We start from the raw sequence: 22,199 nt of genomic DNA, 5'->3' as shown, positions 1-22,199 counted from the left end.
TTTCAAAATACAAGATTCAACTGTTACCCTAGTATAAATGCAGGGGACGGAAATCATGCGTGGAAAACACTTCTAGATTTAATTTAATTTTACTTTATTTTGCATTTTGCTATTTTTGCAACAGAATAAAAAAAATACATGTGTCAGTTTCTTTAGTTATTGATAGCAAAGTGATCCTTAGAGTTGTCTTGTAAAATGCATATTGCGTTACCTTGTGTTGCAGAAATGTACTTAATTTCTACACTTAGGCTATATACCAATTTCAAAACTGGAAACACATAAACCCGAAAATCTATAGTACAATAGAGCTACTTTCCGGTGGTGATTTCCCAAAGCAATGACTGAGTAATTGTTGAATTATGTATTATTATTAATAATAATGTATCTGTGTGTACCTTTTTTTTTGTTTTTTTTTTACAAAAAAGCAAAATTTTTAGATGACACTTGTAATTGTTACATTGTTGTAGCATGTCACTCAGAAGGATAACTGAACGACCTTAATGAATATTCGTTGTTTATTATAATCATCCTGCCACTCTGACCAAGATAAGTTGTTGGAAGATGAATGGATTTGATCATTACTGTTATTGTTTTTATTTTATTATACGTAAAACATTCATGTAACAAGATTTATTGAACAGTTGTAACTAATGCTAGTGATTCATTAAAAATTGAAAGATTTAGAAACACTACAGGAATAATTACAGAGCCAGATTGGGAGTCAGGTCTTTTAGTCTGTTATAAGAGGGTGTACGAATACTAATTTAATGCTATTTGGCAAAAAGAAGTCAGGTATTTTTCTGTCGCCTTCTCAAATGTCCTTCTGCGTGTGGGGGGTATGTTTGCAAGTCATTTACAGCTGAACGAATCTTGAGGCTCAACAGCATTCATCCTCTGTACGGCTTTAGTCTTCATCCACTTTCCCCTACAATCTGCTTCTGAATGTTGTCTTTGCTCTTGAGATTTCCTTTTAACATTATTTGACTTTTTTGTTACTTTATTGGCTCATTATTCTACTATCCTCTCTCACTCACCAATTCTTTCTCTACTTGCTGGCGTTTCCAAACTGTATACCTATCTGGTTTCTGATGCACCGGAAAGCATTGGGATCCACCTCCCAGTACTTCACTGGGTTGCTGAAGAGGCTAATGCCACTGTAGACGGCCTGATGTGCCCCAACATTGTCCAAGCAGAAGGCATTTAACCCAATTTCACTGATATTGTTGCTATGCAGGTGGACCACCTGCAGAAAGTGAGATAGAGGTTATTTATCTGTGTTTATACCGCAGCCTGGTTGAATTCCCAAATCTGATTGGTCAGAAGAGTGTTGATTAATTTTCTATAACTGCACTCACAGTGGCAGCCAGACAAATCACAGTAGTAATCAATGCACTATTATATTTAATTCTAACTAAAGGCTAATGCGCGACATGCTGCATATTTACGTTTTTAAATGCATAGTGGTAGAGGCAAAGAACCACTCGACACTTATACCATGATTACTACTCATTCGGCTTTCAGGTCATCGTCCACAAATTTCAGTTTCAAATTTCAGTGATAACTTTGCATGGATCCTTTATCCCAAACTTTTCTGAACATTTCTTTGTCACAGGTTCTGGAATTAAACAGACAGTTTTGAACTAACCATTGGCCTTTGGGCTTAGTAATGGATAATTTTCAAATTAACGATGGGGACATCAGTCATGACTGAGTCATTCTCAATTTGGAATGGAAACTGAGGTGAATATATTAATTAAAATTAAACCACTGTAAAATGTCTCTTATGATGTCCTATTATCATGCATCCAAAATTAAGAACTTTTTTCCAAATAAATTATAATATAATTTAATGTATGGTCAGTTTGTCACTGGTGTTATTACATCATCAGGCATTAATTTTTATCATAATTTTAATTACTTTGAATTCATTTTTCAGTATGTCTGTATTTAATGAAGAAATTCCTTTTAAATAATCTTGATGCTAGTGACCTTTTATAAATTGATCATTCATGACTTTAACATGGTGTGACAGATATCGCGCAACACCTGCGGCATTCTGATTAAAATGAAAGATTTTTTTTTAATGGCTGCCCTATGTGGGCCAGCTACTTAAATCAATGATATAAAACATGCGTGTGATTACTGTGACGAAATTTCAATTTCCCAGCCCTTACAGCACATAACACTAATGACATGTAAACGTTATGTGCTGCCTAAGGAGCAGAAGTCTTTTGGTTCTTTGCCTCAGTGACCACAGCTTGTCATTTGATGACAGTGTGAGGAGGTGATTACTCTGGAACTCAGCAAAATCCAAAGACCGACAGCAGTATTACTCGCATCAGCCACTCGCCTCACCTGCAGCTGCGTCATGTAAGGCAGTCCTGTGGGGACCTGAGAGAGGCGGTTGTTATCCAGGTGCAGCTCCCTGAGGTTGTAAAGGTATGCCAGGCTGCCATGATCAATAGTGAGAATTTTGTTGTAGCCCAATCCCAGTCTGGAAAACAGAATAAAGATTAATTATCTGCAATAAAAATTAAAGTTTCTATTCACTGAATCCCTACAACAACACTTTGTATCCTGTATGTGTTTGTTATATACTTAAAATGGATGTTATAAATGTTATCATATTTTCTCCCCTTTAATCCAGTTGGCAATATAATGTACATTTGAGATGCAGCTAAGTTGTTATTTCATATGAAACCACTAGAATGCAGTGTTTTCAAAGTAATGTTAGATGACTTAAAGAAGGGGTACTTGTGTAAAAACAATGGTTTTGTGGAATAAGGAAACAAAGTAAATAGAAAGCCAAACCAGAAGGTAGTTTCTAGATACAGAAATAAATACTGGATTATGACCAATACATACCTAATCAGACTAGTGTATCGACTGAGGTCATACAGCTCTATGGCCTTGATTTGATTGTAGTCCAGATGAAGTTCATGCAGATTGTCAGGAAGGTCTGATGGCGATATGTGTTTGCGGGGTAAAAAGAAAAATGAGGTCATGCTTATCATCAAATCAGCCGAAAATCGTTACATTTAATTGATGTGTTACATATGTTCCATGAGTGAATGGATGTCTTGAAACCTTTTGGCACTGCTGTGAGTTTGGCCTCAGAGATACGAAGGTAGTTGAGCGTGAGTCCATAAAAGGCACCATGTGCAAAACCACTGTTCTGGATGGGATTCCTGCCCATTTCTGAAAGACACATGCTGGGGTTACCATGCATACAATAATCAACAGTCCTACTCATCCATCCATCCATCTATGTATCTATCTATCTGGCAGTCTAAACCTTTTTTTTTACCATATTTCCTGAACTACAAAAATCAGGGTATTGCTTTACTTAAGGGGGCACAAATAATATAGTATTATGCTCTTACTTATGTATTTATTAACCACAACGTCTTAGTTACATACTGATCTCATGTTTATTAATCATTAATGAATTGTGATGCACCTTTTATTTCAAGCAGCAACTGTATGAGATGCTATATCTGTTAATTCTGCAAACCTTTGTGAACTACTGAAGGAACTACTGAAGGAACAAATAATGAATAACAAATGAAATACTGATCTCATGTTTGTGCATCATTAATTAAATGTGATGTATCTTTAATTTCAGTTAGCTACTATATTTGTTTATGGTTTGTACTTCAGTAGTAACTGAGTTACTACTAAGGATTTGCACCCCCTCAAGTGAAGTGTTACCAAACGGGTTTGCCTGAAAGCTTGTTTTATAGATTTGCTTTATGACAACTTTACACAAAAGCTGGATGCAAAAAAATAAACAATGTTTCATAAAAACCTAAAGAGTTTGAATAGTTGTATTAATATGACTCCAGTATCAAAAGTGCTGCTGGTACTATCTTGTGGCCACAGGAGTGGATTTCTGACCAATTGAGTTCATTTTGTCTAGTCCAGCGAAGACCCCGTGTGGAATCCTCTTGATGAAGTTGTCATTGACACGTAGTTCCACCAGGCTGGTGGGCAGGTTTTTCGGGATCGCTGTCAGAAGGTTGTGGGAGATATAGAGTTTCTTCATCTTCTGCAGGGGAAGGAAAGCTTGTGGGTGCACCATGGATATCTGATTGTTCTCCAGCACCAATGTCTATAAGAGAAAGAGTCACATCTGGGCATCACGTTTGCAGGAAAGAGAAGTGAACACCAACATTCATATCGATGATCACAGTTTTGCAATATTTTTGCTTTGTGTTGGGATTGCTGAATATGGCGTTGTTCTACACAGATATTCACACATGAATATGATTTCACATTGGCTGCTTTATTAAGTACCTACTCTTTTCTCTCCCTTATACCTTGATGGTTGATGCCATCCCTCATCTGCCCACTCCCCAGCTTATTCTCCCCATGCTTTTGACATGGCGCCTTACTTCAAGGTTGCTAAGCCCCTCAAAGTCATGTTCTCCCAATCCTACGATCAGGTTATTCTGTAGATCCAGGAGTCTTGTATCATGGGGGATTTCCCGTGGAATGTAATGTAGATCTGAGGAAAAACATACATCAGATAAACTGAGGCACCACAAACCTATTTTAAGATTACTGGATACTTGTACCTACGCTAAGAATTGGATTCCGTGCACATCTGGGTTGCAGCCAATTCAGAACTTTGGAATGGTCTCCAAATTAGTTTGTTAGTTCTTGAGTTTAAATTCAAAAACACCCAAGGCACTGCAATAAAGTAATTCTGTCCAATTCTAAAATACCGTTTTATAATGTGTGGATTTTATGTGAGCCTGAATTTCCTGCCATAGTCCAAAAATACTTGGTTATGTAAACTGCCTCTGAATTGCCCACTGAATGTGAGTGTGTGCACTGCAATGGACTGAGCACATGAACATGTAGACTGTGTTGTCATTCTCCCATGGACCTTTATACAACTGTGTAGCGGAGAGGAGTTTATCAAAAGTTCCACAGTCTGGCCGTCATCTACCTCCTGAGTTCAGTCATCATCTAGCCATTACCTTTCTCTCTCCTGCACTAGCTCCTGTTTCTTCCCCACCAGAGAGGTAACATCCTACATGCCCAAAGCCAGTCTCTCTTTCCAAGGTTTGACCCATCTGGGTCCATCCTGCTCATGAGTTCTACCCAAATGGCACTGTGCCAGACACCAATCTTTCACCTTGCAGGTAGTAACTGCATAAGATCAAAATTTAATTAGTTTTTTTACCTGTTAACAAATTGTAAACATAAACTGTAATGTAGTTCTCAAGTTTTATCTGCACTTCTCAGATCAATTCAGAATTGATCTGAACCTTGGTGTCTACACATATGTAGTACACAGGTGAGGAAAAAATAACTAGCTATTATAAAGATGCAGTATAACATTTTATTGTTATGTGAAACCATCTTGGTGTTTAATTCTTTTGTGAAAAGCATTTTACTTACTGTACCAGACATTCAATTACACTGCTGTTATTGTTTTATGCTAAAATGACTAAAGACTAAAGATGTTCCAAAGTTCCTACTTGATACTTTGAATACAGGTAATATTATAATATGTTTGAATGGGGGTTTCATCTGGCAACATTATACAATTATTAAAGTAGCAATTGTTGGAAAATTGGTTATTTGAGCTGCCCTCCAATACCCAATGTGTGTCTACACCTGCACAACCCTGACCCTGGAGATCTACCACCCTGCAGAACTGATACAGATAATCAAGCCCTTCAGTAGCATCTCAGTATTAGACTCAGCTATGTTGAAGCTAAGATGACTCTAATACTGAGATGCTACTGATATATTTGATTGAAAATGCAATTGATCACCCAGTTTAGGCTTAATTGTGATTAAGAAAGTGATTTAACTGATGACCTTTATATATAATACACACACACACATATGTATATGTGTGTGTATGTGTGTGTGTGTGTGTGTGTGTGAGCGGGTTTACCTATCCTTATGGGGACACAATGTCCCCATAACGTGATAAATATCCGTTTTTTTTCCCTTATGGGGACCGGTTTCCTGGTCCCCATAAGGGAAAACTCTATTTTATAAAAATCGGTGACTGCTATGAAAAAATTAAAAATGCAAAAACTCTTGTATTTTGTTTGGTTACTTATGGTTATGGTTAGGGCAGGGTAGGGGTTAAGGTCGTCATAGTTAGCGTTAGCATTTTTCCCATTGAAATGAATGAGCGGTCCCAATAAGGATATGTTTACCCTACGTGTGTTTGTGTGTGTGTGTGTGTGTGCGCGTGTACTTTCCCCCATGCCCACTCCTGTATTACTCACTCAGGTCAGAGCACTGCACGACCATGTTGAAACAAATGCAGGCGAAAGGACAGACAATCTCTTCAGGAAAGGATATTGCCCCTCCTGCAGAACCATCCTCTACATCTCTCATCATTGTTAGACCTTCCTCGTTAGCATCCATCCCAAAGTCCAAGAAACTCCCCTGGTCAAACGGTAGGGCAGATACGGAAAAGAGCAGGTGGACAACACCAAGTACCAAAAGAAGGGCGTTGCTGGGGAACATGGCTGCCAGACACAGACCTGCAAGAGAGTAAATGAGGAATGAGGAAAGCTGTAATTGCAGGAAATAAATATATACTGATACTAAACAAAATAACTGGAATTTCCCTTAGTCAAATGCATAAAAGGCAACAAATTCATGTAGGCCAATTAAGCTGAAGTCCAAACTGAAGACAAAAATATACTAAATTTGCTGGTGATATTTAGTCAGATATTGTATTGTGCAAATTCAAATAGTTATATTCCTGTATCCAAAGTGTAGCAAAAAGATTTAGCCCTTTGCACTTTACTAAAAAAAAAAAACCCAAATCATCCTAGTTAGGTTATACATCAAAGCATTGGCTTCCAGTTTTCCTTAATCACCATAATCAGGAAAACCATAAATTTACCCTTGCAGCTTAGAGGCTAGTATGTGAAATCTGTTTTGCTACAATAGTGGTGTCAGATAAAGAATGTGCTGATGTGTCCAGTTCTGAATTCAAGTATCAAGGCCCTCGATTTTCACCCACCTTGACAATGGGCACTCAAATACTCAATACATGACAACACAAAAACAACAAAAGAATACCTCATCTACTTCGTCTGTGAATACGCTGTTTTGTCTGATGTGAACCATTGATGTATAAGCTTGACAGAAGCAAACGCCATCTGCATGCGCCACCCAAACCCCACAATTATACTCCACTAAATGATGGCTGTGTCTGGCAGTGAAGTGACACGTCACACAGAACTGGGAGCCCATATATGTGCAAAGACAACTACAAACCTGTATGCCTGTATCCTCCTCATCCCTCGGACATAGACACTGTAACACTTGCATATTCTCCTCGTACTCAAAAAAGATTATGGTTCAATGCATGTTTATGAATACAGGTACATGTGATACCCCAAATGAGAGCCTTACTGACCAGAAATCGATCCCCTTATATGGGATGTCTGCATGTGTCACCATAAGTGTAGACCTGTAAGCTGCATTCAGGTAGCAAGCAAATAACAACATCCTCATGAGACTTATGAAGACACAAAATATTTTTTGGTAAATCCTGTCAAACAGCACTCCTGATTTTGCTAAAGTTAAAGATATCACATTTTGGACTTTTTTGGACTTGGCTTGCTGAACATTTCAGTATAGTGGAGTTTTGTGTCTAGTATGCTGCTTGTAATATATTCAAATATATCAAATCTCTTATTTTGCATCATACAATGGCTCAATGACCTGAACTGGTAAATGGGTAGCTTTGCATGTTGTGCCTGTGTCAGTTTCTGTAGACCCACTGATTCCTTCTCACAGTCTAAAATCATGCAGTTAGGCAAATTAGTATGTCTAAATTGGCCATAGTGCCATGTGCCCTGTGTTTTCTGGGACAGGGACCAGGCCAATCCTGTAACCCTGTACTGAACAAGTGCTTGGAAGTTAGTTGGAAATATTTTCTTTGATCAAAAAATACAGGAAAACAATAATAATGTCACCTTTTTTCCATAAACCCAATATACAAGTTAAAAAATGCACAGCTATCGAGATGCAAAGCAGTGTTTGTTTTTGCAATATAATCCACAGACTCTGTTTTGTCGTTGTTTCCACACTCTTGATTTCTCAACCACAGCCCTGCAATGCTCCGGTTGCTGTTTATTTGCTAAAATGTAATGGTATATTCACGACAATAATATACTTATGCAGACTAATATTGCTAAGTCATGTTTGTGTGGTGCTGTACTGTTGAATTGCTCACTTGATTCTTACATTCACCTTGAGGCCCAGAATAGAATAAGCATTTGGAAATTGGGTGGATATTTCTTCATATCACAGTCAGTCCTCTCAATTAGAGTGTCAACCAAATTATGACAAAATAAAGCATAAACAGATTATTTTAAGAAATTGACAAAGCTGTGCAATTTCAAATTTTTTTCTGTTTTTGTTTTTCTGCTTGATTGGTGCTGTTGTTGGGTTCCAAGAGATCTATAAAAACTGTCATTAGATATTTGTAACTGAAATCAATTGGTCATGCAATGCTGGAAAAACAATGAAGCTTACTGTGTGTGAGTTGAGAACTATAAAAGTGTTTTCCTGTACCTGATCACATGTGAATAACATGTAGCTAATGAGGCAGTTTGTCACTCCCCAAATGCACTGGAAATCTAAATTCTTATAATATTTATTAAATTATACAAACCATATAACCAGTATACTCAGTAAGCAATATAGAATATTAAAACAATAAAATATGAAACATATTAAAAATCTTACAACTTACCTTTATTTAGCAAGACAGGGATTTCCAAAGTGTGTTGAAAATGACTAATGTTCAAGTTTTGACCTGGGCTTGCAAATCTTATATAGGACATTTGAGAATTTCCTGTAGGATGTCTTAGAGTCTCTCCGCCCTTTATTTGGGAGCATCCTGGAGCATAAAACTGGACTCAGTCACCAGGAAAAATGTAGAATGAAAAACTCTTTCTCATGGGTAATGCTATAGTCAGAGAGGGGGGAGGCAGGTGAAATGCGTGGTTCAAACTTTTACTGAACTGATGCGATGGCTGTTGAAGACAAAGATGTGGTTTCTTTACCTACCGAAATTAAGCTTGTTTTTCATTTAATTTGTTGTTTAATTTTTTTTTTTTTCAAACAAACAAGTCAGAAGTAGCATCTGTGAGGTTTACATTTTATTTAAAGTGTTCATTCACGCAAAAGGTGACTCATACAATCTGGCAGGAATAATTCACCTTGTAAGAATGTATAAAATAAATATTCCTTCAGGTTTTGCCACTTGCAAGTTCTCAACAGTTTAAACATGTACTCAGGATCATGGTTTTAACAGGTGCAATCATTATGTTCTTACAGCTATGTAGTCTGTTGTGGCAGGTGTTTTTGGTGAATTAATTTGATTACTCTGTGTGTGTGTGTGTGTGTGTGTGTAGTTTTCCCTATATTGCATTTCCTCTTGCAATCCAAAAGTTGTTCAGTTAGGCTAACTGGTATCTCTACATTAACACCAGAGTAGGACTGTGGGCATGATTGTATGTTCCCTGCAGTGGATGAGAATCCCACCCACAGAATACTCCAGCCTTGTGCCTTATGCTGTCTGGGATTGGCTCCAGACAGCTATGACCTGGGTAATCATTTAGGATGGATGAAACAGTGTTAAAGTGTTAAACAGTGCAGGAGTTGCTAGCTACTCATATTTTCATACAGTACTGGGTTACCTGTTGGCTGTCATACACAGGCCAGGACACATATCCTTCACAGTTATATGTTCATAAAATATGTAATGGATTGACATTCTGTATCAATTAGAAGTAGGGTTTGGAATTGATAAAAGCTAGTGATATAATTTAACATAAATAGGATTGAGTTCACTTGGCATATAATCACCAGAAAAATTTATAATAATATAGTTTATTTTCAACAGCATCCATTTCCACTATGACTCATCATCTTTTGGTGTAACTGTGATTTAGCATAATTGTAGAGCCAACACTGTTTTCAAGAGGAACTTTGTATGTGTGGTTGTAAAGAAATCCACAAACCGTGACTTGAAGACACTTATGATGAATTTGAGGATATAGTTATCTTCATAGTGCATTTGCTTGACATACAAATGTTAATACACAACGTCAAGCAAAGGATGATGAACTATGGTAGTAAAGGTTAAAATAAAAGGTGTAAAACACACAGTATCATATTGTAGCAAGCCGGTCTTGGGAATGGGGTGTAGTTTTACTGTAAATGGTTTCTTCTGTTACTGTTCTTGGGCGTCTCCCTATGGGGTAAAATGAGTGATGATTGGGGGGGACTGAAAGACCCTGAGCCTAGGGGTTGGTTCCACCGAGGGGGGTATTTAGGGGGGTATTTGGCAGATTTGTAAGGTGTGGCTGTGGCTGGCAACACCTGTTATTTAAACGATTAAAAAACATTTAGTCGAGAATAGAATAATATGGAAAAATTGTTTAAGGCTATGTTTTGTGTGGACGAGTGACACACAATTAGAAGAGGTAAAAAATATAGCTAAACAGAAACATTTACGGTAAGTTTTCTTATTATGCTGTGTCATGATAAATTAAATGTAATTTAATATTTCTGCATTTCTGTCTGGTTTGGCTCTGCATGATCACACTCTAAGCAGGGATAACAGTAAATTGTGCAGAAATTATCATTGGTTCCCAGTTCCCCCATTTTGAAGACCTGTACTTATCAAGAATGAGGAACAGGGAAAAATATTAGATTTGGTGCTGTCGTAAATGACAGCATTGAATTTTCCAGACAATGCTGTTATTTGGTGTGCCCAATTAATTTGTACTCGTTCCACACTCATGAACTTGTACAATTTCTAGAAGTACTTGGATGGATGACATGAAACAGTTAATAAATGAGTTTTTACCTGAATGAGTCCTTGTTGTAATATGTAGGTCTTAAAATTCATTTTAATGATTTGTGGTTCGAATGGTGTAGTTTTTAGTGCTGTTGGGCCACACCTCTAAAGACTAGGGTTCGAGTCTTCGTCCTGGCTAAATTGTGTGTGGAGTTTGCATGCTCTCCCTGTGTTATTATGGGGTTTCCTCTAGGTTTTCTGGTTTCTCCCCGCAGTCCAAAAACATGTTAGGGTGAATTGGAAGTGCCAAATTGCCTGTAAGTGTGAGTACCCTGTGACGGGTTGGCACCCCATCCTAGGTCATTCCCTGCATTGTGCCTGTTATTTCCAGGATATGCTCCTCAACTCTTCATAGGACAAACAGGTCCAGAAAATGGATGGATGAATTTTCCAGTTTATTACGCTTCATTTTAAATACAAATGCTTTCTTTAATTCTCATGTCGCTGTTTGACGGCAAATGCGTTTTTAAGCAAAATAAAATACTTGTTGCAGTCGACAATAAACCCTAAAGCACAGACTGCAGCACAACCCCAAACTTATTTTTATCTGGAAATCTAAGTAAAAAGCAAAGAAGACTGTGGCTGAAAGACAAAGAGAAGAACAGATATGTTTTAGGTAATCCAAAGGAGTCACTAGTAGGCAGTGAGAGCACTGAAGGTTAATAAAATTATTAATCCCTGAATGAAATTCTGGAAGAAGGTGTGTTTCCACTTGATTTTGAAATCAGTGAGGTGAATGATAATCACTACACTATGGAAACCAAATACAATGGTACAATGATGGAGGGATGTTGGGGTCTAGTTTCGATCATGGTGCTGGGGCCATAGCTGAACACTGTGGTAGTTCTTCAAGCAAGAAAATGCCATGGGGGGGATGAGGCGACGATCAATCAGGTTACTCTCCAGGTGAACTGAAACCAGGGCGGAGTCTTCTCTGCTGCGCGTGTCACAAATAGAATTCAGGGGAATTTTCCTGCAAAGGGCGACAGCAAACATTATGTTGTGTTGAGTGATCACGTAACCTGTACTGTGCATTTGTAGTCTGAAAACCAGCAATATAGATGGCATTTATCCATGTGGATGTCTGTTTTTTTTTAAGTGACATGAAAAAAAATTGTTTACTTTGGATTCCACACTGATGACACTGTTCTTGTCTGGCAGGCTTGAGTGGACAGATTTAAACACTGAGACACACTTATCCAGGGTAAGGAGGAATGTCATGGAACAGGGATTGTCTAATTATACTACAGGTCCGATTTTTGGAAGAAAATGAAGATTCAATATGGAAATATTTACAGGTGAGAATTTAAACTGCCCTCTGAATCGAACCTCTGTGAATAGCAGTGAATTTGCAGTGTTGTCAAATGTACGTATTTACATGATTGATGTCTACTAGTGATACTTTATTAATCACTATGGGAAAAACTCTATTTAGTCTGCATAAGACACACATGCAGGTTAGAATAAGGGGTCAACTGGGAGTTATGGGCCATAGACAGGTGACTCCTCTACTGACACTTGTACTCAAACCCATGACCTTTAGATTACAAGCATAAAAGCTTGACCATGTGAGCCACACATCACCCCCAAAAGACAGGGGTTCTCTAAGATGCCTTTAGATTTTTATTTATTTATTTATTTATTAACTCAAAACGTTTGAAACACATGGCTTAATTCATCAGACTTATTTTCAAAATACAATCTAATACGTAATTTTACTCCTATGTTCTCTATTAAACACTTAGAGTCAGCTGTTTTTAGAAGAAGGATTTGTACAAAGAGAACTGATTGCGGAGGGTCATCATGTCATGGTGTGAAGGGCAAAGTGGCACCTTATGAAGTTGTGGTCCAGTCTCAGCATCTCCAGAGCTCTCAGCTGAGGGAGACCTTGGGGCACAGACCGCAGTAGGTTGTGGTCCAACAGGAGCTCGCTGAGTGAGCTGTGGAGCCCCTGGAAGGACGTGGCGTGCACACCCTGGTCCACCAGGTGGTTGTGGGACAGTCGCAAGGACTCTAGGCCAGGCCGCAGGTGACGAAATGCATAACCAGGAATGCGTTCAATCTGGTTATGGTGCAGTGAGAGATGCAGCAAGGCAGGAGGCAGGAAGGAGGGTACATGTACCAGCCTGTTGTGGGACAGGTCCAGGGCCACAAGTTCACTGGCAAAGGGAAATGACAGAGAAGACCCAACAAGCATTACTACATATCCAAGATGGCTACTTCAAAGAGGACAACCAAAAGCATAACAAAGCAGAAATAATTCATAATTCTATCTACTATATTGGATTTTACTGCTTTGAATTGCTTAGATATTCTCCTCTGAATACATATCGAATATATAAACCTAAGAGTAATAAAACAACAAAAGTCTACAGTTTAAGCTGAAACGTGAGGAGTGACGTGGCAAAGTCATTAGCGAGTCTCTCTAAAATTAAATCAGCTTTGTCAGGAGAAAACGTGCACGTATTCCATAAATCAGACTTAAAATACAGCCCTTAGCACAATCACAGGTCTCATCCGAAATTATACATGAGAGCCTAGACATTTTTAGCATTTTAGGATGGTAGAAGATTAATCTAAAATTTATTATTTCTTGCTGACACAATGTGGAGAATCATCAAAATGTTTTTTTTTTCTGCATTTAGATATTTTCAGACCATGATGAAGAAGAAAAACTATTCACAGGAATTATTTCCTGGCTGGATAAAGAAACACAGACAGTAGGTCATTCTCAGTAAAGTTGAGGGTTTCAATGGGTTTGGTGGATTTCAAGTAACCCCGCAAGTACAGGGTGTAAATGTGTAACTTTAATCAGCTGTCAGATTTATAGCAGAATTTTCTAGATTTTTTATCACTTGTGGGATGTTGATTGGAAAGACAGATTTCCATATGCATATTTTTTTAAAATGTAATAGCACCATATACACTCTTTCAGAACCTTTCTTTTTCTCTACACGTGGAAAGAATGAAAAAACAAAAGTCACAGCCAAATGATTTGGCAAAGGCTTTCATAAACAATGGGTTTCAAAAATAAAGATCCAAGGGTAGAATCATAGTTGGTTTCGGTGTGGTTTTTAAAAAATGCAATTTTCTCCACCTCATTCAACTTTGCTTTTCAAAAGCTTGAAAACAACTAAACTATTTGGAAAGTTTTGGTCATTTGACCAAAAGATGCTTAACTCCTTAAGTTAGACTGTGTTGTGACTCTGGAATCCATGAAAGCAGCCAGCTACTGCAATTCGGAAAATAGATTTCATCATTGACATACCTGTGGATAAATGAAAAGTAACGGACTTTACCCACTCTTTTAGTGTCACATGGCCCAACAGGTTGCCATGACTACCAAAAAGTTCCCATGGAAGCAGAGAATGCTAAACTTCAGTCATGCCCAAAATGATCACATTTATTAACTGCATTATATTAAAATCCAATCTTACTTGAAATACAATATAAAATACTATTAAGAAAACATTTTGGCCTTTTGGAAAGTGCATGAACATACACTAGCAATGTCATTTATGGTAGCTACAAAAATTTATGGAATTTATACTCCACCAAAATTAGCTTTCAACTGTCATTTCCACAGGATGAGAGTAAACAATGCAATTTCACATTTTGTGGATGAATGTATCTTTTTGAGTGTGTTTCTTTTTGGCATTCTTTTAAGATCGTTTGATTTGTGGATCTCAGTGAAGCATTTGCAGAACAAGACCATCATCAGTCAAATCGCACTACAAGATCATTTTAGAAATTATAGTGCAGTATTTGCTAATCAGAATTATAAAGTTCATAGTGCATGAATATAGGTCTCTTTTCACAGCAAAGATGAAGGGCAGATAACCCCCTCCAACAGTAGAACCATTGATGTAATTAGTGAAAGAAATTTTAGTGAGGACATTGCCAAAGCTATCACATGTATATGGTATTATGGCAGTTTCACTCACAGCAGGTACATCCATGCCCTTGGGGCGATGCGGTCTTCCCGAATATGATTGTGGCTGAGGTCCAGAACTTTCAGATGGACTGTTTTGTTGAAGACCCTTTCATCAATCACCTCAACCTGGTTCTCTGAGAGGTTCAGCTCCTGGACAGGTGAGCACACAGATAAACTTTGTTCACATGATGACTAATGCTCAGAATATAACTGAATAACCAGCTGAGCTAATGATTATGCTCATGCAGACACATTATACTGTGTGTGCACAGTTATTAGGCAAGTCCTTTCCAAGAACATCTTTCCATCTCCAGATCATATCAGTCTGAATATTCTCTGGATATACACACTGTCAGATAATGTAATTGCTGAATTAAGAATAGGCACAGCTTAAAGTAAGGCATACTTTTTTTCAGGCATGCATAATTATTGGGTAGCTTTTTATTACCAATGAAATGTACCAAAAAGCTAGACACTGGAAAAATCACTGAAGACAAAAATTGTAAAATGCCTTTCATAAATATGTAAGATTCTTGAAATTTACTAAATTTTTAGGTGTGATCTCTGCATGATCACCCTCTTTGTCTATGATAATCAACAGGGTCATAAAAAACGCAGTGAGAAGATAAGCTCATAAACAAAAGACTCATAGAGAATTAAGCATGATGCCTTCTGCAACCATTTAACCTCTATTCCTCCATCCATGCATCCATTTGCTGTCTCTTATCCTATTCTAGGTCACGGGGAAAGCAATCCAAGCATAGGTGGCCAGACTTCCCATTCCCCAGCCACTTCCTTCAGCTCCGTCATGTTGGTTCCCAGGCCAGTCATGAGATATAATCTCTCCAGCATGTCCTTGGCCTACCCAGGGTCTCTCATGGTTGGGCATACCCAAAACATCTCCCCAGAGAGACATCCATAAGCCATCTTAGATAGATGCCTGAATCAACTTAGCTGGTTCCTTTCAATGTGGAGGAACAGAGACTCTACTTTGAGCTCCTCTCAAATGACCAAGCTCCTCATCCTATCTCAAAGGCTGCAAAGGAAGCTTATCTCTACCACTGGTATCCAGAATCTCGTTCTTTCAGTACCTACCCAGAGCTGAAGGCAGGAATGCAGATTGACCCCTACAACAGCTTTCTCTTCACTGCGATAGACCGGCACAACGTCTGCATGACTGCTGACGATCACCAATCCACCTATCAGTCTCCCATTCCATTTTGCCCTCACTACTGAAGAAGATACTTGAACTTCTCTACTTAAGGCAATAACTCATCCCCAACCTGGAGGGGACAGTCTACCATTTTCTGGTTTTCCGGTGCTGATCCTCATCCCAGCTGCTTCACACTCAGCTGCAAACCACCCCAGTGCATGCTGGAGATCACAGCTCAGTGAATCAAGCAGGATCACATCATCTGCAAAAAGCAAAGATGCGATCCTGAGGTCACTGAATTGGACACTCTCCAGCCCTTGGCTGTGCCTAGAAATTCTATCCATAGATGTTATGAACAGAAACGGTGACAAAGAGCAACACTGGCGGAGTCCACCACCCACCGAGAATCAGTCTGACTTACTGCCGGCAATGTGATCCAAGCTCTCACTTTAGTTATAGAGGGACCCAATAGTCTGTAGCAGCAGGCCAAACACACCATGCTCCTGAAGCACCCCCACAGAACACCCTGAGGGATACAATCTTCCCCTTTTCCAAGTCCATTTAACAGATGTAGATTGGTTGGTCAAACTCCCATGAATCCTCCAGGATCCTTGTAGGAGTAAAGAGCTAATCAAGTGTCCCACAACCAGGAAGGAATCTATATATATACACCACCCCCAGTCTGCTAATCCAAAGGCCCTGCCCCAAACTTCCGCATGATTTTGAATAGGCAAGTCAGCTAAGGCAGTCTAACAACATCAAGATTCTTCAGGAACTCAGGGTAAACCTCATCCACCCCTGGAGCCTTACCACTGAAGTGTTTTTTGATTACCACAGTGACCTTAGCCCTAGTGATCAGTAAGTCCTCCTCTGAGTCTCCTGACTCTACTTCTTCCAAGGAAGGCGTGTCAGCGGGATTCAGGAGGTCCTTGAAGAACTCCTTCCACTGCCTGACTACATTCCCAGTTGAAGTCAACAGCACTGCACCCCTGCTGTAAGCAGCATAGGCAAAGCTCTGTTTCCCCTCCTAAGTTTCTACAATCTCTTGACCAAAAGTCATTCTTCATGGCCTCACTAAACTCCTCCCTCCCTCAAGCTTTTGCTTCCCCAACTGCCAAAGCCACATTCTGCTTGGCCTGCCGATACCTTTCAGCAGCTTCCACAGTCCCACAGGCTAAGTAAACTGAGAAGGCCACCTTCTTCAGCCCGATGGCTCCCTTTATCACTAGTGTCCACCACAAGGTTTGGGGGTTGCCACCGTAACAGGCACATCTCGGCATAGCTACCTCAGCAATGGAGGCATGGAACATTGCCCATTTGGGTTCAATGTTTCCAGCCTACCTCAGAATGCACATAAACTTAAAGGCCCCCAGTAGAACAATGGAGTCCCCAGAGGTGGTGCTTTCCAACACCCCACCCATGGTCTCCAAGAAGGCTGGATACTCTGAAATGATGTTTGGTGCATAAGCAGTTAGAGCCCGTCTCTGACTCTCAGTGATCCTAGGACCTATGTTGTTGGGGGTAATTGTCCCTATTAGGGTGTCCTAAGGCAAATTGGTAATGACAAAAACAACTTGGAGCACTTAGAGTGCTGTATAAAAATGTACAGTGTTAGTGATTATTTTGGGGGCAGCGTGTGGCCCAGTGGGCCAAGCCTGTATGCTTGTAATCATAAGGTTGCCAGTTCAAGCCCAGCCTCAGCACATCTGCGGGTCCTTGAGCAAGGCCCTTAACCCCCAGCTCCCTGGGTGCCCCAACAGGTGGCTGCCCTTCATGGACATCTTACTATACAAAGAGCAAGTTGAGGGAGGCATAAAAAAGACAATTTCTCCACAGGGATCAATAAAGTAGCAACTATTATTATTAACTGTCATTGTTGACACACCACGACACACAGTGCACAACAACTAAATGTGTCCTCTGCATTTAACCCATTTATGACACTGGACAGGTAATTCAGCACCCAGAGAGCAATGCTTGGGGGTGGAACCTTGCTCAGGGAACCTCAGTGGTACTGTAATTGTATCACAATTTTAAGGATAGTAGATGCAAAATTTGAATATCTGCATAAGACACGACCAAGTTGTCTCTGAAAATGTTACCCCTGTTTGGTACAGCAACCCTGTACTGAAACAAAACCAACCTGCAAGGACGAGGGCAGGCCTGAGGGGACAGTGCGAAGCTTGTTCTCCTCCAGACGCAGGTAGCTCAGCTTCTGCAGCGGCCTGAAGGCAAGCGGTGATACATTCCCATCGCGAAGGTTATTGTCCTCCAGATCCAGAGTCAGCAGTTTGGACAGACCTGTGAAAAGTCACACTCAGCTCTGCACTTCTAAACATTTCTGTTTTTGAACAAAGTGCTGCACTGCAGTAAACAGGAAGACTATTTACAGACATGACGAGGGTCCCGAGCCACCAGGAACATACAGCCTGCCCTTCAGGCAAATGGGAGCTATTTTCACTGACTCTGACTTTAAACTGAACTCAGCTTCTTCATTACAAATGCACTTTTAGTTAGGCCAGCCCTAGGAACCTTACATGACTGCATGGGAAAAAGTAAATAAGTAAGTAATCCAATTCAGTATTTTTTGGTGATTTGAGTAATTACATTTTGCACTGGTAAATATAGAAATCCTAAAACAAAGTTAGGGAGTATAAAATAATGTTTATGGTTTAAAGAGTATTATAATACTTAATATTAATGATATGTACTGATCACACATAACCCAGGTATCTTTCTCTCACACATTCTCATGATGCATCACACATATAAATGTAGGATGAAATTCAGAAAATACCTTTAAAACTGTAGGGTGTGAGGATGCTGATTTTGTTGTCATTAATTTTGAGCTCCTCCAGAGATGGTGGTAGAAACGGAATCTTGGTAAGATTGTTCCCATCCAAATTCAGCCTCTTCAGTTTGGTTAGATTCTGCAATAAGGCTCAGTGATTAATTAATGTAGAAAAATTATTGAATCATATTGTGTTATTTAAAATTGTTCTACAATCTTTAAAGGCATGTCTATTGCCTACTCTTTGGGAGCAATTATATTAAATTACAGTGTTCAGGTATTATAATGCCTGACTGTTAAATGCCTGAGGGTATTTTTTGGCATCTGAGTGCAAGAAGGACTGTAAAACATTAGATCATCCCAGATAACATGCACATTTTTACATGTGGTTTATCTGTTGACTGTTACTTTTTCACATATCTGGACAGACTGGCTGAGGGCTGCCAAGGCCTTCAGCATGGCTCTGTGGCACAGTCAGACTCTGTGCCAATAATAATGCGTTGACAGAACTGCTTGCCTAACTGGCAGCTTTAGCAGCTGGGAGAGTGAGCCTTTGTAGTTCACAAAGCAAACATGCAGCCTCCGTTCATCCACATTCTTGTTAGGCCCTAAGCTGTCAATTAATTTAGATGTACTTTCTACAACTATATGATTTGCATGTGCGTGTTGGTGCTGCCTTTGTGACATAAAGCAATAAGACTGCAGGGTTTGATTATACATTATTTTTATCACAGTCTTTTACAGGGCAGTAGGGGTATTGTGCCGTTTTGTTTTAATAATTGGTGTTTTGCTTTAAAAAGATCATAACAACAGTGCTTTTATATACTCAAGTTTCGGCTTGTCTTTGGTGTTAAAAGTTTAAAACACTGAGCACAAGTTAGAGGATGTTGCTGGGACCAATAAAAAGCTGAGCGGACCAATCAGATGGCTCGCTGGTCAGCTTAGCCACACACTTACCCTGAATAAGTCTGGGGTCACTGAAGAGTCATCCAGCTTATTTTTGCTGAGATCCAGCCACTCCAAGTTGGGCAGTCCAGCTAGGCCCCGAGGAGGAATATTCCTGATTTTGTTTTCTAAATAAGGGGAACATGGAAACATATGAGAGTTTCACATCTCGTCTTATCTGGGAGGTGAAACGTGCTGCAGACGAATCTTGAGAGCAAATTTCTGTAAATGGATCACATAAGCAATAAACTTGAAAGTAATTCTTCCCTTATCCTTTGAAATTTCAAAATATTTTCTGAAATTCGTTCGCCTTATAATTGCTATTCTTAGTAAAGGTCACGGTGACCCTACAAGGAGTCATTGATTCTAATTTAGACAAATGAATGTATTGGGATGTCATGTTTTTAGCTAAATATGATGGGGCTTGAATGATAATAAACTGACATGTCCTTGATGTAACTGTTGGCTTTGTAACCTTGTCAGTGTCAAAATCCTTGTCTTCTTTGTCTGGTGAGGGGCTGAGGTAAATAATTGAATTTATGCCTGAATGTATGTTATATTCCAGTATTAATTCATTTCAGGAGAAGCTCACATCAAGAACAAAATCTACAGTGTTCATTTCACTTCTGTTTACCCTCCTTCTCACCCTGTACAGCCCCTGCTCACCTGCCAGATAGAGTTTTTTAATGCTCAGGTCTGTGATGACAGGCCAGTATGTCAGACCGGCATTCCCGCAGGCAATCATGGACTCAGATAGCAGGCACCCAGCAGGAAGGTATTCCATGACACCATTTCTATAGGTGGCACGGGGGACGGGGCGAAAGGCAGGATGAATTACAGGACGAAAAGCTGCCATGTTTCCAGCAGGAAAATCGTCATCGTTGTCATCGTCTTCTTTACCATCGCTGTCATCGTCATCGTCATCGTCACTGTCCAAAAAAAGCTTCTTTTCAACTCTATATTTCTTAATTTCCTTGAGTGTTGGCCCTCTTCTTCTCAGGGTATTGTCTGTCTTCTTTACCTTCCTCATATCAACAACAATCTCCTTCGGCCTTCTTGGGATAACTATCGGGTTCACGTTGACCTTGGGCACAATCTGTGTCAGGTGACAGCATCACAGAACGGTGGTGACCACCTTGGATGGTGCTTGGATGAAATAAATTTTGCTTGTCACAGTTATAAACACAAAACTAGGTAGCGTCTTTCAGTACAGCTCAGAGCTTTGCAAGGATAAAGGCACCGCAGCGCCAATGAATGAGTTCTACCACAGAGGTAGAACCCACACTCACCTTCTTCAGCACAGTCCCAGGTTTCCTGTAATTAGTCTCTTCTACTCTCAGCCCAGACATTTTCTTCTTGTAAGTTGACTTTGTGGTTTTCATGTTTTCCTTATTATACCTCTGGTCTTGGGTCAGCTGTCTCTGCCTGTGCGCTGGACATTGGGATATCCCATAGTCAACTTATTACAAAAACATCAACAGAACTCCTGTTGCCATTAAACTTTGGCACTCACCATACTACTGTCACCACTGTGTCCCATTCATATTCTCTGCACTTTTTGATTAAAACCGCTAATTCATCACTAAAATGGCCCCCATCTTACCGGTATTATTACAGAAGACTGGGCGGCAGCTCACAGCTCCTCTGAGGCACTTGCATTCAGAGCAGGGATGACTAAACCACACTGCCCCGCTGAACAGGACAAGTCCGTTCACCAGACACCTGGTGCTTCCTGTCACAAAGGCACAAACAGGTTAGCACTACCACTCATACACAGGTAGAGACTGCGGAATTCTGCCTCAAAAGTTCCATAGTTATTATTAGTGACAAAGATGGTGAAGCACCATTCCAAGCAGCACTTACCTGGGTGGGGTTTCCCAGTTGTACCCACAGAAGCTGTTACTGGGAAACGGTGTCTCCTCTCCAGTTGCCCATACCTGGTGTACTCACTACTGCTTCTATGTGCTGCAGTAGCAGAAGCAGCACAAATGATGAACCACAGCACCACTGTCCCATCCATGTTGTCCTTGACCTCTTTTTCTCTCACACACTTAGAGAGAGACAACAAAATGAATCTGCACATTTTAATCCTGTCAGGCTTTTTATATTGTCTTGCCTGGGGAATGGCTTTTCCAAAAAAAATATGGAGGTGTGATTGTAAGGGAAAGGCGTGGATAGCCAAGGAAATGTGAGGGAGGAAGAGGTTTGGGAAAACATTTCAACAAAGCCCCCTTTTGATTCCTCTTGAAAACCACCTAGCCCACCTCTCTCACCCTCCCCTCTTACACCCCCAGGTCCTGGTCTCAAACAAACAAGTAGCAGCGTGGTATCCAGAAAGGGAGAGCTTATCGGCAACAACGAGATTTTTTATGTCATCCAAATAGCTAAAAAAAGATTCTTTAAAAAATTCCGTGCGCTGCCCACTAAAAACAAAATTATTATTGCCCTAAAAACAAGACTGTAAAAAAAACATTACACTTTCTAGTGATTTTTGTAGACATCCCATGTTGGC

The 22,199-nt window shown here is 39.8% G+C and overlaps 2 protein-coding genes across 3 annotated transcripts; both read right to left on the bottom strand.

Annotated features, from left to right (window-relative positions):
• Positions 1–77: 77 nt before the first annotated feature.
• Positions 78–8,914, bottom strand: bgna (biglycan a). Of its 2 annotated transcripts, none has more exons than XM_072712874.1 (8): positions 8,750–8,914; positions 6,258–6,518; positions 4,395–4,507; positions 3,898–4,111; positions 3,055–3,198; positions 2,866–2,959; positions 2,356–2,494; positions 78–1,243 (listed from the first exon to the last, which is right to left on the bottom strand). In XM_072712874.1, exons 1-8 carry the CDS (start codon positions 8,838–8,840, stop codon positions 1,046–1,048), a joined length of 1,254 nt encoding a protein of 417 aa, XP_072568975.1. In that variant the 5' UTR covers positions 8,841–8,914; the 3' UTR covers positions 78–1,045. The 2 variants fall into 2 exon arrangements, with proteins under 2 accessions (XP_072568975.1, XP_023664514.2); XM_023808746.2 differs by having other exon boundaries at positions 3,088–3,198.
• A 1,511-nt stretch (positions 8,915–10,425) lies between these two features.
• LOC111842272 (extracellular matrix protein 2-like) lies at positions 10,426–21,924 on the bottom strand. Its single transcript, XM_023808699.2, has 10 exons — positions 21,551–21,924; positions 21,291–21,419; positions 20,977–21,119; positions 20,354–20,783; positions 19,700–19,815; positions 18,749–18,881; positions 18,095–18,252; positions 14,809–14,948; positions 12,697–13,023; positions 10,426–11,837 (listed from the first exon to the last, which is right to left on the bottom strand). Exons 1-10 carry the CDS (start codon positions 21,768–21,770, stop codon positions 11,663–11,665), a joined length of 1,971 nt encoding a protein of 656 aa, XP_023664467.2. The 5' UTR covers positions 21,771–21,924; the 3' UTR covers positions 10,426–11,662.
• Between the last annotated feature and the right edge of the window lie 275 nt (positions 21,925–22,199).

The sequence above is a fragment of the Paramormyrops kingsleyae genome, chromosome 6 (genome assembly GCF_048594095.1).
Source record: "Paramormyrops kingsleyae isolate MSU_618 chromosome 6, PKINGS_0.4, whole genome shotgun sequence".
In the NCBI taxonomy this organism is placed as follows: Eukaryota; Metazoa; Chordata; class Actinopteri; order Osteoglossiformes; family Mormyridae; genus Paramormyrops; species Paramormyrops kingsleyae.
The sequence above is the reverse complement of the archived record's forward strand: the minus strand, read 5'-3'. Positions and strand labels throughout refer to the sequence as shown.